The sequence below is a fragment of the Delphinus delphis genome, chromosome 1, assembly GCF_949987515.2.
Source record: "Delphinus delphis chromosome 1, mDelDel1.2, whole genome shotgun sequence".
Classification (NCBI taxonomy): Eukaryota; Metazoa; Chordata; class Mammalia; order Artiodactyla; family Delphinidae; genus Delphinus; species Delphinus delphis.
The window spans coordinates 87,364,786-87,381,464 of record NC_082683.1 but is presented as its reverse complement, the minus strand read 5'-3'; the positions used below and the strand labels follow the sequence as shown (position 1 = coordinate 87,381,464).

The following is a 16,679-nucleotide window of genomic DNA, read 5'->3' as shown; positions in this document are numbered from 1 at the left end:
TGGCAGATGGCAAATGTTACCCTTGAGCAGGCACCTAAGTAGGGTGATAAATCACATTCAGGGATTGGGATACTTTCTCTGCTTAGGGAAGGAGGATGGCTCTGCCTACTTCAAACCTCATCCGTTGGCTTGGTTGCCATTCAGAGCTTACGGGAAAATGCACTGTATTTAGCTGGTAATAAAAGCTTCTTAAGCACTGTGGGTAGTTGTTTCTGAAAAAGAATGAATTTTAAAACATGTACCTGATTATTTAGCAGCTTTAGAAATATCTGAGGAAAAAATGTTCAGTTATCAGGTAAAGCTGCTTTGGCAACGTGATTTCTATAATGCTAGGCAGTAGTGGAGGCTGCTTAATACTGACAATGCACTGTTATTTTTTGTCTCCGTATGTATGTTGCTTTAGAATGTTCTGTTCCCTGCACATTTTTGAGATAAATATGCCTTTATGGGTCATGATGGTGCAAATTCTTTACTAGCTCTTTGCATATACATCTTTTTAGGACTACTCCTTAAACCATGCAGTTTGCTGTTAGGTGTCAGGTATTTTACTACTTCCAGAGCATTGACACCTATAGCTCTCTATTTACAGCTGGAGAGCACTGAATTTGACTCACTTTGAGACCCAAATCTATCCTTTACTGGCTCTGTGATCTTAGTGAAGTCCCTTATCCTCTTTGAGCGTATTTCTTCATCTATGAAATGGAGGTGTTGATGCTTTCTTTCTAGGGTTGCTGTGAGTAATCAATGACTTAATGGAAGTGCAACTGCTTTGTAAATTGCACAAGGCCATTTAAAAATGAACCATTACTGTTATTATTATTTATATTTGGGGATTAAAATTGTTTGGTGTTAATAAAGGAGCACTGATGGGTTAATGACATCCTAAAGATCTAAAATAAAGTCGCAGTGAGATGCCAGAAATTGGGTAATGAATAGACATTTAATTGATAGTTTAACAAAGACATTAATTGGACGTGGAAGAAGATCCTGATTGTGGTAAAGGCTGTTTGGAGAAAGCAGAACCAAGGGACAGAACATGCTTCAAAGACTTCTTACAAGGTAATGAATTTTCAGTCCACAGAGGTTGCTGTGTGCCATTATTTTATAGGCAGCATTGGATAGTCAGATTAAGTAGTCTCTGATCTGCCACTTCCTAACAGTGCGAATTCTTTAATCTCTCTGCAAAAAGTGAAGATCATAACACCTGCCTTATAGGGTTATGGAGATTCAATGGGATGATATATGCAAAGTGCCTGGTGCATAATATGGCTCAGCAAATAGGTTTCCTCCTCTTCCTTGTTTTTGTTCTTCTTTCTTCCTCCCTTTGTCCCTTCCTTCCTCCCTCCCTCCCTCCCTCTTTTTCTCTCTCTTTCGTCACATAGGAGCCCTAACTAGGCAAGCCACTACCAAAACTCCTAGAAGCTTATGTGATTCTCAGAGCATTCAGGCAAGGCCTGAAAGCCATCAGTATAGTCCTAGTAAATTCTCTTGGATTACTCAGAAAGCAGCCCAAACTCGTTAATGGACTTTGAGTATATGTAACTACTTCATTTATCATCAGATGCAGAGAAAGTTGTAGGTGTTCAGTATGTGGAAAGACTCCAAAGAAGGGGCTCTGAGGGGGAAGAAAGGAGGTGTCTGTGCAGGGCAAGGGTTTACAGGGATTAAATTCAGAGCTCCTTGAGAGATAAGGATTGTGTGTGGAAGGGTGAGGAAAGCAATCTTCAGCTAAACCAGACTTTGTTAGGAAGCTTTTGCTAAGGGATGCCTTACGAATAATCAAGTTTTCCAAACTGTAGAGTTGATTTATTGAGTTATTTAAAAAGTATTTACTATCTTCCATTCAGCAGCAGTACATATCTTTGAACAAACAACTGAGGAGTTTATAAATATAAACATTTCAGTTATAAAATATAACTTTAAAAGAATGGTTAATTTAAAAACATCTAAATAAGAATGAGCAGTCAATGATTTTAGCTATTAAATATACAAGTGTATGAAATTAAGCTAGTAAAATAAAAATCAGTTGCAAAAAGAAAGTTGTTTTTCTTTTTCCATGTTGTCAATTTAAGGCCTAATGCAATCTGTTTACGTAGTGTGGTGAGTATGGACAAAATGTGGTCATAGCACAGCTATTGGATATTTTTATCTTCCCGGTCTTTCCTATGGTCCTCACAAAAGATAACAAATTTGCAGTGAGTGAGGCTTTGAAAGTTACCTATGTTTCAAAGATGTGTAGGCTTTAAATTATTGTCATTATCATACCACAAAAAATTCCATCTTTTTTCCATTGTGGGCTAGAAAATGATGCTGACATTTCTCACACCTTTTTCTTCTGTGCTATCTATACTTTGTGATAATATTAATAATCCTATCTTGTATTTGAGCTTTCCAATTTTTTTCAGGTCCAGCACCTCATTTTAAGCCAAGGCAATTAAAAAACTTTACTTGCTATATCCAAAGTTGCTGAGTCTGTACTAATTGTGTTTCATGGTCAGGAAAGGACACTGAGAAGTGAAGTCAACCCCTGTGACCAATCAGAGAAGTAGAAGAGAGAAAATGTTAGTGAAGTAGTCCTACAGTGTCTTCTCTTCCAAAATATCATGGCTGAGGCTAAGGAGGGCCTGGGAAGAGGTGTGATGGGGGGAGAGTATGCACACACTCTTATAACTGTCACCTGTCCTAAGATGAGAGAGGGGGTTGAGGCAGTGAAGAACTGCTTTTGCTCTCTTGCCAAATGCCAGGTAGGTGCTAGTAGTTTAGTACATGCATTTATTAATCTGTTCAACAACTCTGAAAGATAGATATTGTTACTACCATTTTGTAGATGAGGAAATGGGCTCAGAGAGCTATGGGTAAGTCACCCATGCGTATTTTATTTTATTTTATTTTTTATTTTATTTTTTTTGCGATACGCGGGCCTCTCACTGTTGTGGCCTCTCCCGTTGCGGAGCACAGGCTCCGGACGCGCAGGCTCAGCGGCCATGGCCCATGGGCCCAGCCGCTCCGCGGCATGTCGGATCTTCCCGGACTGGGGCACGAACCCGTGTCCCCTGCATTGGCAGGCGGACTCTCAACCACTGCACCACCAGGGAAGCCCGACCCATATGTATTTTAAAAATGAGTCTCGTGTTGCTATGTTTTGGGGACCTTTACAGCAAAATTTCTGTTGTTGCTTTCTGGTGTGTTTTCTTAGTCTTAGAAATCCAAATGGAAGATCTGATTGTGCCCCTAAAAAGGAGAATGGCCTTTATACATTTAACATAGGACAAAGTCAAAATAAAGGTAGTTGTGGAGTATCTCAGAGAGGGCCATACCTGAGGATACTTTGTTCTAGAACCTGGATCTGGTGCTGGTCTTGTTGATTTTGTTTCTTCATCTCTTCCTGTTCTTTTCCACTGCTGATTCCATCTAGAAGCCATTTCTCCCTCAAGGCCTTTTTCTGATATCAGAAAACATAAATATATGTTCTTATATCAATCGAAAATTCCAAAATCTGAATGCTTTCAAATCTTATTAATTTCAATGGTGGAAATATTAAAGAGAAATTGTTTTCTCTCACTGTCTTGCCTGAATAAATCTGATAGTTTCCTACTTTGCACCCTTCTTGACCCCTTTCTAAAGCCAGGGTTTATGTATCTGAATCCTATGTATATCCTAAGGTCTAGTTCAGGTCCTCCTTCTCTATGAAGATCCCTGTCCTACCTCTGCATCTTCCCCCACCCCACCCCCAGCCTCACTTCACCCCCAGGGAACTCTCCTTCTTCAGAATCACACAGCAGTGTATGTTTACCTATACTGTATATTTACTGTATTTTTAACAGTCATGTAGGGACCTCATCATGATGATGCCTTACTATGATTTGTTGGGTTGATGGGTGTATATCTGTGTCAAAGTAACAAGCTCCTTGAAGCCATTTGCTATTCATCCCAGTGACAGTACATAGTGACCCCTCCAAAAAAAAATAAAATCTTTTGTGGGATTAATTGGAATGGTGGGCAAAACAAGAGATTGCTATTGTATCTTAAACTAATTCAATGACAGTCTTAGTCTCTGTGGTTGACATTTATTGTTTTGCCTACCCAGTACCCCTTCTTTCTTCTGAGAGCCTCCTTGGTTCTAGATATCCTTTACGTTCAGCTCCCTACTCGTCCCAATCATATGATACATAAAATTCACCGATCTGTCTAAATATTTGTGAGTTGAATTTTTGTCAACTTTAATAAAACAAAAAAGATTTATGTTTCATCAGGTGGAAAAAAAATGCCCTCGAATTTGCATGAAATAATTACATTCCTGGACTTGAACCTAAGAAGACAAAGCAAATGAAGAAGACCTGTAAACTTCAGGGGGCTTTAGCTAGCATCCTGTCTGTGTCTCAAGGGAAAACTGTTAGATACTATTTTCAAAGTGTTTGAGTTTCTTCTTTTCTTCCTGAAGAAAAGTATTGTCACTATATATCTATCTACCTTTGTAAATTATTTGTTCAATAACTATTCCCTGGGAATTTACTGTTTCTAAAATGGTGAGAAGAGAAGAATGGGAATTTTCCTTATTTTTTTGACACTTCTCTCTCTAACACCATGATTAGAATGAAAGCAAGTAAGAGGAATATTTGTCTTTTTTAAAAAACATGCTTGTTTTTTAAAACAGAATTAATACAACTGGAATGTAAATACCTCTGAATTTAAAATAAATTTAAATAAGGTTGATTGGGCTAGATAATTACCAAAGGAAGTTTATTTTAACTAAGGCAATTTTTTTTCAAATCATTAAAAATATTACACTGATTACAAATAAATGTTATTTGGAATTATAACTTGTAGAATAGATGAAATGTGGCCTGCTCTAGTTGAAGCAATGAGGGGGCCTAGAAGCCTACAGATGCATGGGACACAGTTTGAAAACCACTAGATTAAGTCAGTAATTATCTCAACCCAGATCATCATATTTGTGTTGGTTTTTTTCAGAGTTTCAAGAAATTTCATGTGGACAACACACCCCATAAAAGCAGTTTGTATTATTCCAGTTTGTAGCCAGATTCCTTCCCACAATGTTATCTTTTCCCTTAATTATAGCTGTTCAGTTGTTTGTAAAAATGTGTTCCCACAGACACAGTAAATATTATTAATAAAGGTCAAGATTTATTTCCTGATAATATGCCAAGAAAATCTCAATATATCAGCATTTAAGAATTTACCTTGATTTTAGTTTATTTTTATTTGATGGAATATGATGATAGCTAATGCACAGTAAATAATATAGATGACATCCATCAAAGTAAATTACAGTTCTTACAAACCACCTGCAAGGATAGTTTCAGTCAATTACATCCATATCACTGTAAGAAACACTCAGATGGGATGGTCTTATGATGCTGAGTTGTAGAGGGTGGAGAATGGCTCCTGTGACATAATTATGTTATCTTGGGGCTTCATTCTTGGTTCTTAGTCTGGTTAGGACTAAGAATAATTTTAATTTTAGCCTTATAAGCTTTGTTCATAGTTCAGGAATTGTCATTTAACTCTGGCAGAGAACTTTTTGCCTCTAAATATAAAATATATAATTTAGATGTACAATCAGAATGATATGGTATAATCACATATTGTGGTAACCACAAGACAGTTATTTTGCTTTTATGTCACAGTTTAGACTTATGCTTTAGTCTATGAGATTGAGGAATAGACTAAAATCTATTTCACAACAATGACATTCAGAATCAAAAGCCATAGTAACTAAATAAAAATATAAGTGATACACAGGTAGTAGATCTTTTGGCAGTCTTTTAGGGAAAGGTTTTCTTGAAACACTTCTATATTCTGCACAGCAGTTACAGGAGACATTAAGAATAAATTAGTTTTTCATACCATGATTTAAATGGACTTCCAGAAAAGTTTTCTAGGTTGAGTACTAGGCAAAAAGATCAAGAGTGGACAAGTCTCAGAATGTTTGAATGTGAGAATGCTGTTAATGGCCGTGGAAACTCCCTTTCCAGGATGTCATTGGTATGAATGTCAGGTTCCAGAGCTAAAGGATATTAGAGTGAGTTACCACAACTATTTTGAAGTGTGTGTACTGCTCACACAGAAGGAGCACTTTGTAAATATTTACATTTGTGTTGTTCAAAGTGAGTCATTGACATGTAATGAAATAATTTGCAATCGGGAAAGTGGTGAGGATAGTCACTGGAATGGAGACAAATGGATGAAGAAGAAAATAAAAAGAAAGGCTGGTAATTGCAGAAGCCAACAGAGCTTTTTTGACTTGGTGAAGATATTTTGGAATCAATTTTTAGAACACTTCTGCACATTTTTGAACCCTATTTTGGAATTGTGCCTAGTTGCTGTTGGAATAGCCAACCATTTTCTGCAGAACTTGGAAGAATGTACTTACTGAAACAGCCATTCTCTCCTCTATGTTCCCTTTGCAGTTGATGCCTTGAATATAGTGTTCATCACAGTATAAATGTCATTATGAGTTTATGTGTCAGTTACCATTTAAGGGCACAGATCAAACTTATTTTATATTCTTCATGTCCAGCTTAGTACCTTGCACATAATAGGTACTTAATAAATGTTTACTGACTGAAGGTTTTCTACTTATCAGTTAAGACTCAGGTTAAATCCCACACCTTTAACAGAACTTTTTTTGGCCACCCCAGATTAAAGAATTACTAATGCTTACACTTATGCTTAAATTAAAAAAAATCATCCTTTAACTTGTACTAATTATTTACTTAACCTTGAATTTCCCAGTAGGTTGCAAGCAGAAGGGCTACAACTCTCAAGGCTACCGCTGGTCTCTAAGGCATTAATATGCAAATTAGGAAAAGGTACAGTTCCCCACTCCTACTCCTTCAGGTCAGTGCACAGCTTGGGAAGGTGGACAGCACTTTTGTGCAGAGAGAAAGAAACTTTGTCCTCCAGACAGAAGCAGCCCTGTGCCAGAGTGCACTGTTCCAAGGGAGTATGGGCAGGATTTCAGCACCGCTCTGTCTCAGGTAACTTTACGCAGTATACCATCTGCACAACTGTGTACTGCAGTCCAAAGCATGATACATGCTTTGACTGGATTGGATTAGAAGAGGTCTTCTGGGATCCAGAAAGCAAACCTATAGGGAACAGTATATATTACTTTTCGGACTGTTTTTGTTAAGTATTGAAATGAGGTGTCACTTCAGAAATGGACCTCTCAGTGTGTTAGAATGTGTGTTTTCCTGTGTGAAACTTACTTCCTAGAATGAACAGAGAGGATATATAAAACTTTTTTTCTACTGTGAACTCTAATGTTGTTTGGCTACTCATTCTGCAAGGATAGCAATTACTCAGAAGCAGTAGTAATTAGTTCACTGTGAGATCCAAATTGTGTGTGTGTGTGTGTGTGTGTGTGTGTGTGTGTGTGTGTATGTTTGTGTGTGAAAGAGAGAGAGAGAGAGAGGGAGATTTTGGAGTTAGAAATTGCCTATCTCAAAAATTGTTGTAGACTTGCTTTTGACTTCATTTGACTTGTATCACAATGACTTGGTAAAATTTGTTATTTCATTGATTTTTCTGGGAGTACACACGGCATGTCTTGGCTATGTCTCCTACTCATGTAAATTCAATGTGACAAACTGTAAGGATAGCAGGCTGACTACGTATTGAAATTATTCATCAAACATTAGAAATGTCAATTTGTATAGGAGCAAAGAAGCAAACAGAATCCAGAGCGCTGAGGCTAATTGGAATCCTAACATGTGTCTTTTTTCTCTCAAGAGGTGGTTACTTGATCCATCAGAAAGATGGACTTAGCTGAATTCGGCAAGTTTACCAAAAGATTGTAGACCCCACGAGTGTGCGGCATTGTTTCACTGAGGGATTTATTACATCTATCGACAGAAGCCCTGCCAGGTAGGTAGTTTCCTGCTTGGGCCTGTTCACAAGGAGCTCCTGTTTGTCATTTGGTTGCACCCTATGACTAAGCTACATAATAAAATGTGAGACTCAGTGTGCTTAAATTACAAAATGACCATACCCATGAAAGATGTAAAGTCTGATTTTAAAAATGGAGGTTTATTTTTGGTTATGATCTCATGTTCTGTCAAAACAAAATAAAACAGAACCTTGAACCACACTCAAACAACATTGAATTCATCGCACTGAGTTTTTGAATACGAGCATCCTTGAGCAGGCCAGACACTGTCTGCTTTGCATGCCCTGGGTAAGGGCTGGCTTTTCATTGATTTCAAAATGGACTTCCCAGCTGGATCCACTCCCAAGGGATGTTAAGCAAGACTGTATTCAGGGCCAAACTATCAAGACTGAATTCTCAAGGTTACCCAAGAAAGTGAGGAAATTCAGTAAAAAAGGGTAAAAGTAATAAAAACATGTTTTCAATTTTCCACATGTTTGCCAGGAGGTATTAGTCTCATATGCAAATATTACTAGCTTATTGGCTTCCCTTATGGTTATTAGGGTGTTAGTATAACTGTTGGAATTTTTTTCCTTCCTAAAGCATCTTTACTACTGAAATTTGAGTGCAATTAGAATATTTGAATGCAAAATCATTGAAATGAAATTAAAGTCATAAGTTACCTTCAAATGCTGGTGCTTTAGTTTTTCTTCCTCTATTTTCAAACGCTTCTGTGAGATTTCTTCCTGTATTTTTCTTTTATCCTGAAATAAAAAGTGTTCCAGCATAATCTATTTTTTTTCAATTTGCTTAAGTATGTTTCCTTGGGGATGTTGTCATTATCGAATGGCTGACCAGTGGTATGCTCTTGGCATTGGTATGAAGCTGCTTTGGAAACTCCTATTTCAAGGCAAAGGAGAGCAAAGTGAGACATTCAAAACATTTTACTGATGGAAAATGATATAAGGTGCTTTTTCAAAGAGAATTTAAAAATATTTTAATGTCTTTCCTTCCTCACTCATCTTTTCTATCTTCCCCATTAAGTCTAACAAGATTGAGCTCCTTAGAGATGCAATGGAAAATGTGAATTTTAAGGAGGGAGTTTTGAAATAGGCATGAGGAAACATTGTGAGGAGAGAGACTGTTCCTGGCATAAGGCTGAAGAAACTGCTGGGTAAAAGATCTGCTTATGTGGGAAAACAGGATAGCCTACAGAGCAATAGAACACGAGGAAACTAGAAAGTGAGACTGTTTCCTCCTGTAAACCTTGCTATGGGCAGAGAGAGAGAGAAAAAAGAAGGATCAGATAATGCATGTTAACACTAAGAGGGCTTCTAGCAGAGGTTAAAAAAATTCATGGAGAGGTATAGTATCTTTCACCAAGTTTAAATTTTCAATACCTTAAAATCCCAGATAGAATAACTATCTATACACAGAAGTTGTACTTTTTAGAAAATATAGCCTCTATACTATATAGAAAGCCTGGTTTCAATTTCTGGCTCTGCCATTAACTAGCTGTGTGTCCTGGAACAAAACCCTTAACTTTGTGCCTCATTACCTCATCTGTAAAATGGAAGTAATAAGGACATCTACCTCATAAGATGAGCATTAAATTAGCTAATATATGCAAAGGCTCCTAGAACAGGGCTTGACACATAGTGCTCTACAAGTATTTGTTTAATACAATTAAGTAAATAAACATGTAATCTGTTAATCACACAGAAAGCAACACACTAATTCTGATAATGGTTCCATTGGTCTGAAATGTTTTAGAGATTCCCTGTCTGGAGTTGTTTGAGATGTTTTACAAGCCATGCAAAAAGGCCCTTATTTCCTTATTTTTTGACCAGAGGTGACATTATCCTCCATCTTATTTATGAGTTGTTTTTAAATCTGCTTTCAAAATTGAAAACTCCCAAAGGTAAACATTTGTTTCCAATGAAGACATCTAAAAGAATTTGAAGCAGGCTCAGGAGGTAATTTAGAAGGAAGAGTTCCAAAAATATTTGGCAGCATTATTGAAACAAGTGCATGGCTTCCTGATGTGACTCTTTTGAAGGTAAATCTCCTTTTTGATGCATAAGTTCAGGTATATTTGTTGAATGTAACAGCATTCATTTGAAAATACATTGCTGTCCAAATTTATGTCATGTTTCTCTTTGTGTGTAAGAAGTGTATATGACCTTGCCTGTATTGTTTTTTAACTTTCATAAACAGCTCTTTTGGAAAAAAAAAGAGCTAGGCAACACGCATCGATATTCAGATTCACTTGTTTGTTTGGATGAAATCTGGTCATTAGGAATAAAAACTATGAAGACCTCTGTGAGTCAGTTCTCCATTATATCTCAAAACTGTTACCGAGCAAATGTTGGTAATATTTTAAACTTATTGTGCCAAACATTTTGGTAAGTATTTTTCAGGCACTATTTAACTTAATAGTCATAATAACAGAGATATAATAATATTACACTTAATAGTCATGACAATAAAGAGATATTGTAGTATTTTCATTTTATAGAAGAGGAAATGGAAGTTTCTGGAGATTAACTAACCAGTCCAGGTTCTCACAACTAGTAAGTGGCAGAGCCAGGATTTGAAGTCAGGCAATCTGAGTTCAGCCTCTTAGCCAATTCACTATACCATTTCCCTGAGTGGGAAATTAGTCTAGCTTCTCACACCTTCCCCATTGCCCTGTCTATCGGGAAGTACTGAGGTCTGGAGGCCAGCACAACCAGCGCCGGAGGAGGGCCCCTCATTAGAAAGGAGCACATTTTTAGTTCCCTGCAACCGCCCATCTCTCTCAGTGGACAGCCCATAGAAAAGATCACATTATGTGTGTGTGACTGTGACTGCTGAACCCAGCAACACTTCCCCACCACTGCCGGTAACCAGTTTGGGTTGTTTGTTTCATCCTGAGGTTAGTGATAAGGTAATGAAAGCTGTGGGTAGAGGCAGGGCGTCTAAGTGTTTTGGCAACACGATGCTTATCGAAGGGTTGCTAAGGAATACCAATGTTTTGTCACTCAGAGGTAATGTGATGCCTGTCTCATATCAGTCTAGGAAGTTAAGAAGGTAATTTTATAATGTTATGGGCATGACTCTATTTTAACATAGGAGTACTTTTCCTCATAAGGTATTCATCAGCAGCAAGTTATTATCCTTTTGCCAAATTTCATAAAGATCTATAAGCATTACTGAAAAATATATGGCAACAATTTAGTTTCATTATGGCAGAATAAATTATAAGTTTTACATGTAGTTCTATTGCTAGTATACCAAAAGTTATCATAGCCAGCTACTTCCTTCCCAATTATCATGGAATAAATGGATTTTTATTGAAATACCATCTGCTTCCCAGAATTTCCCAGAAGCTTGAGCATCTCTATATACACTTGTCATAATCCAGCACGTCAGATATTTATTACCGTTAACCATTATGAATAACATATATTTCTTTTCTTTCAACATCTTTATTGGAGTATAATTGCTCTATAATAGTGTGTTAGTTTCTGCTTTATAACAAAGTGAATCAGCTATACATATACGTATATCCCCATATCTCCTCCCTCTTGCGTCTCCCTCGCACCCTCCCTATCCCACCCCTCTAGGTGGTCACAAAGCACCGAGCTGATCTCCCTGTGCTAAGTGGCTGCTTCCCACTAGCTACTGATTTTACATTTGGTAGTGTATATATGTCCATGCCACTCTTTCACTTCGTAATAACATATATTTCTGTTTACTTTTTTTTTAAAATAAATTTATTTATTTTTTGCTGCGTTGGGTCTTCGTCGCTATGTGCGGGCTTTCTCTAATTGCAGCGAGCAGGAGCTACTCTTCGTTGTGGTGCGCAGGCTTCTCATTGTGGTGGCTTCTCTTGTTGCCAAGCACAGGCTCTAGGCGCTCAGGCTTCAGTAGTTGTGGCTCACGGGCTCCAGAGCGCAGGCTCAGTGCTTGTGGCGCACGGGCTTAGTTGCTCCACGGCATGTGGGATCTTCCCCGACCAGGTCTCGAGCCCATGTCCCCTGCATTAGCAGGCGGATTCTTAACCACTGCGCCACCAGAGAAGTCCTGTTTACTTCTTCAGTGTTCAACTAGTAAAGACGTTTTGTTCAATGAACAATTGCCTAGAGTTTCAGCTGTCTGACTTGGAATATTTTAGCAGCTGACACCCACAGATTCCAGTTCTGTAAAAGCCTAGCTCTTAATTGTTTTGAAAATTAATTTAGTAAAATTGTACAACTATAAAGCTTTTGTGACCATCTATGATTCATTGATATTACTACAATCACATACTTGATAAAAGTAAGCACAATACTTAGGAGTGTGAGTATTTTAGAGATATTATTGATTAATGATTAGCTAATATTCTAAAATGCTTGAATCTATCAAGAAGGCAGGATTGATCCTGAGTTATATAATTTTTAATTTATTCAGCACTTAGGAACTTCTCTATAAATGCTATGCTAAGGTGATGTTAAGAGTTGTGCTATGTTTGAAAATTATTCAGAAGTAGATACTTTCACCAAGGAGGTTACATTGTCTTTAAGAAGGAAAATCATTTGTGCAAGGAACTATAGTCTAAGAAATAAGTGATAAATGTCATTACTAAGGCACAAGTGAGGTCTTGTGAGAGTTGAGGGGCGAAAGGGAGTGGTTGTTTCTAGATGATCTGGTTAGGAGAGGCTTTCAAGTAGCATCCAAATAGAGTATGTTGGGTAGTTGCTGGAGGGCTGGGGGTGGGGAGGAAGGGCATTCTCCTCTAGAGCTCATTGTGAGCAAAGGCCTGTTGTAGAAAATTGGGACATTATTTGGAATAGCAAGTCCGGAATCCAAGTTGTCATACAGAGAGTAGAGGGAAACGAAATAAGAAAATGAGATGAGGATAAATCCTTAATAGAGAATACTAAAAAGCAGGGAAAGGAGTTTAGAGTTTATTTACATATTGAGATAGGGAGCAATGAAAGGTTTTCAGAGGGAGAGGAATAATAGAATTAAAACCATGTTTTAAGAAGTTTAAAATAGCCTGATTTATAGATACTGAAGGAGGACAACTTGAAAGGGATAATCAGTTAGGCTACAACTCATACATAAGATCAAGAGAGCTTGAACAAGAGGTAACAGAGGGTGTAGATGTCAGAGATACCAAGGAGTTAAAATTAGCAGGACTTGGCAACTGATGACATATGGATGCAGGAGAGGAAGAGGTCAAATGGGGTATAAGGCTTTTATATCCAGGTAAACTGAGAGGAGAACAGAATCACTAATAGAAATAGGAAATTCAGGAGAAGAAAGAGAGTTTGGGAGGGAAGATGATGATTCACACCAAGGTTGAGGTGTCTTTGGAACAACCTGGTGGAATAATCTGGCAGGTAGTTGAAATGTTGGATGGAGCTAGATCGGAAGGGAAGTCAGAGCTAGAGATAAAGATGCCAGAGTTTTGGAAGGGGTAGCTGAGGCCAGGAGACTACATCAGAGCATGACAAGAGACATATTTATGTAAAGGAGAGCTAAAGACAGAGCCTTCATGAAACACCTACATTTAAGAGGTATTGGAGGAAGGGAACCCATATGGAAATTTATTTTGGGATTAATTAGACATTATTGATAATAGAACTTTGTGAATTGAATTAGGCAAATGGTTTCAGATTCATTCTGATAGAAGTATCTTGTAACTTCTTGACTACCTTTGCTGATATTTTCACTGTTTAAGGTCTCAAAAGAACAATAATAGAAGCTACTATTTGGATTTAAATACTACCAACAATGCAAAACTTCCTGGTGAAATGTATATAATGATAACCTTGAAGGAAAGGGATGTGCTAACACAATGCTCCTAGAATTGAATCCTGAGCATAGTTAGAGGTTTACTACATTTCAATGAAAGTAGATTTTTTAAATTCTTGAAAAATTATTTTAAAAATTTCTTGAAAAAGAGGCAAGCATTTTAAGAAGGAAGATAGATCATGAAGTATGGGCAATTTACCAATGGAAATGTTGATGCCCCATTAAAAAATGATCTCAAGTAAAAAGAAAAGAGAACTAAACAAAACCAAACTAAATAGCTTAATATCACTGGGAGCTTCCCCAAAGCTCGTGAAACCAAGAATACAGATAAACAGGTGGTACCCATTTGTAATAGGTATAAATATGTACAAATATGTAAATAAGGTACAAATACAGGCTGACAAGATGTGAAGCATGTGAAAAACACTGAGGACACAAAAAGCATGTGTGTACAAGTACATATATATATATTCAATATTTAAGTTATGTTGAGAGCAAAAGGACTACTGCTGAGATACAGAGTGTAATATCAACATGTCAGAGATAAACTAGAACTACTTCACTCCTATTTTACTTCCATTCTTTTTGATTGCGGAGAATAATCTTGATCCTGGAAAGGGTAGAAAAAATATGCTTAAAGGGAAATCAAAGCCCAAGAGGATATAAAGCACTAAAGACAGAACTGCTCAGACTCCAATGGGTTTCATTTCAGGGAGCAGAAAAATTTATAGACACGACAGGAAAATATTATCAAGTAGTCTTGGAATCTTGGGTGAAGTGAAGAGGCACCATAAGGCTGAAAGTGGCAAATGACCCAGTTTTTTGAAGAGAGAAAAAGGTCAATTATGAATATTTAATGACTGGTGAATGTATTGGTTAATACCTGGCAAAGTTGTAGAATGAATTGTTAAACAGTCTTGTATTTAGACAAGGAATGTCTAAGAGATAGCATTCAGTTATTGAAAACAAAGCATTTAAGACTATTTCTTTTGCTTAATTTTTTAAGAACTGCTGATGATGATGACTATGATGGTTGTAACAATAGGTAACATTTATTGAGAGATTTTTATGTGTCAGGAACTATTTAGAGCACTTAAATGTATCAATTTAATTTTCCCCAAGTCTCTAGGAAGTATGGACCATGTTTATCCCCCATATGCAGGTAAAGAAACTGAGGAGCACAGGAACCTAGATCATGGGAATTCAGTACATCTTGGTTTTAGTATGACTTTTGACAAAATTTCTTTTTATTTTTCTTTTGGAAATTTGTGTAAATGTGAAGAGAGAGGAATATTTATTTGAAAGTGATTGTCTTAATGTGTTTTTTAAAAAAACCAATGCCCTATAAGGGACAGAAAAATAAAACTAAGCCCCTACCAGAGGGCAGACAACAGAAGCAAGAAGAACTACAATCCTGCAGCCTGTGGAACAAAAACCACATTCACAGAAAGATAGACAAAATTAAAGGGCAGAGGGCTATGTACCAGATGAAGGAACAAGACAAAAACCCCAGAAAAACAACTAAATGAAGTGAAGATAGGCAACCTTCCAGAAAAAGAATTCAGAATAATGATAGTGAAGATGATCCAGGACCTCGGAAAAAGAATAGAGGCAAAGATCGAGAAGATGCAAGAAATGTTTAACAAAGACCTAGAAGAATTAAAGAAAAAACAAACAGAGATGAACAATACAATTAACTGAAATGAAAACTACACTAGAAGGAATCAATAGCAGAATGACTGAGACAGAAGAACGGATAAGTGACCTGGAAGACATAATGGTGGAATTCACTGCTGCGGAACAGAATAAAGAAAAAAGAATGAAAAGAAATGAAGGCAGTCTAAGAGACCTCTGGGACAACATTAAATGCAACAACATTCACATTATAGGGGTCCCAGAAGGAGAAGAGAGAAAGGACCAGAGAAAATATTTGAAGAGATTATAGTAGAAAACTTCCCTAACATGGGAAAGGAAATAGCCACCCAAGTCCAGGAAGCGCAGCAAGTCCCATACAGGATAAACCCAAGGAGAAACACACCAAGACACATAGTAATCAAACTGGCAAAAACTAAAGACAAAGAAAAATTATTGAAAGTACCAAGGGAAAAACAACAAATAACATACAAGGGAACTCCCATAAGGTTAACAGCTGATTTCTCAGCAGAAACTCTACAAGCCAGAAGGGAGTGACATGATATACTTAAAGTGATGAAAGGGAAGAACCTACAACCAAGATTACTCTACCCAGCAAGGATCTTATTCGGATTTGATGGAGAAATCAAAAGCTTTACAAACAAGCAAAAGCTAGGAGAATTCAGCACCACCAAACCAGCTCTACAACAAATACTAAAGGAATTCCCTAAGTGGGAAACACAAGAGAACAAAAGGACCTACAAAACCAAACCCAGAAAAATTAAGAAAATGGTAATAGGAACATGCATATTGACAATTACCTTAAACATGAATGGATTACATGCTCCAACCAAAAGACACACGCTTGCTGAATGGATACAATAACAGGACCCATATATATGCTGTCTACAAGAGACCCACTTCAGACCTAGGGACACATACAGACTGAAAGTAAGGGGATGGAAAAAGATATTCCATGCAAATGTAAATCAAAAGAAAGCTGGAGTAGCTATACTCATATAAGAAAAAATAGACTTTAAAATAAAGAATGATACAAGAGACAAGGAAGGACACTACATAACGATAAAGGGATCAATCCAAGAAGAAGATATAATAATTATAAATATATATGCACCCAACAAAGGAGCACCTCAATACATAAGGCAACTGCTAACAGCTATAAAAGAGGAAATCGACAGTAACACAATAATAGTGGGGGACTTTAACACCTCACTTACACGAATGGACAGATCATCCAAAAATGAAAATAAATACGAAAAGAGAAGCTTTAAATGACACAATAGACCAGATAGATTTAATTGATATTTATAGGACATTCCATCCAAAAACAGCAGATTACACTTTCTTCTCA

The 16,679-nt window shown here is 37.1% G+C and overlaps 1 protein-coding gene across 1 annotated transcript in view; it reads right to left on the bottom strand.

The window, feature by feature from the left end:
* The window catches only part of PALMD (palmdelphin), a 55,605-nt gene that overhangs the window by 22,050 nt on the left and 16,876 nt on the right, over positions 1-16,679 (bottom strand). The window contains exons 2-3 of the mRNA XM_060026138.1: positions 8,575-8,655; positions 3,318-3,442 (exon numbers count right to left, since the gene is read on the bottom strand). Coding sequence (XP_059882121.1) covers positions 3,318-3,442; positions 8,575-8,655 — 206 coding nt within the window. The remainder of the gene's footprint in view (positions 1-3,317; positions 3,443-8,574; positions 8,656-16,679) is intronic.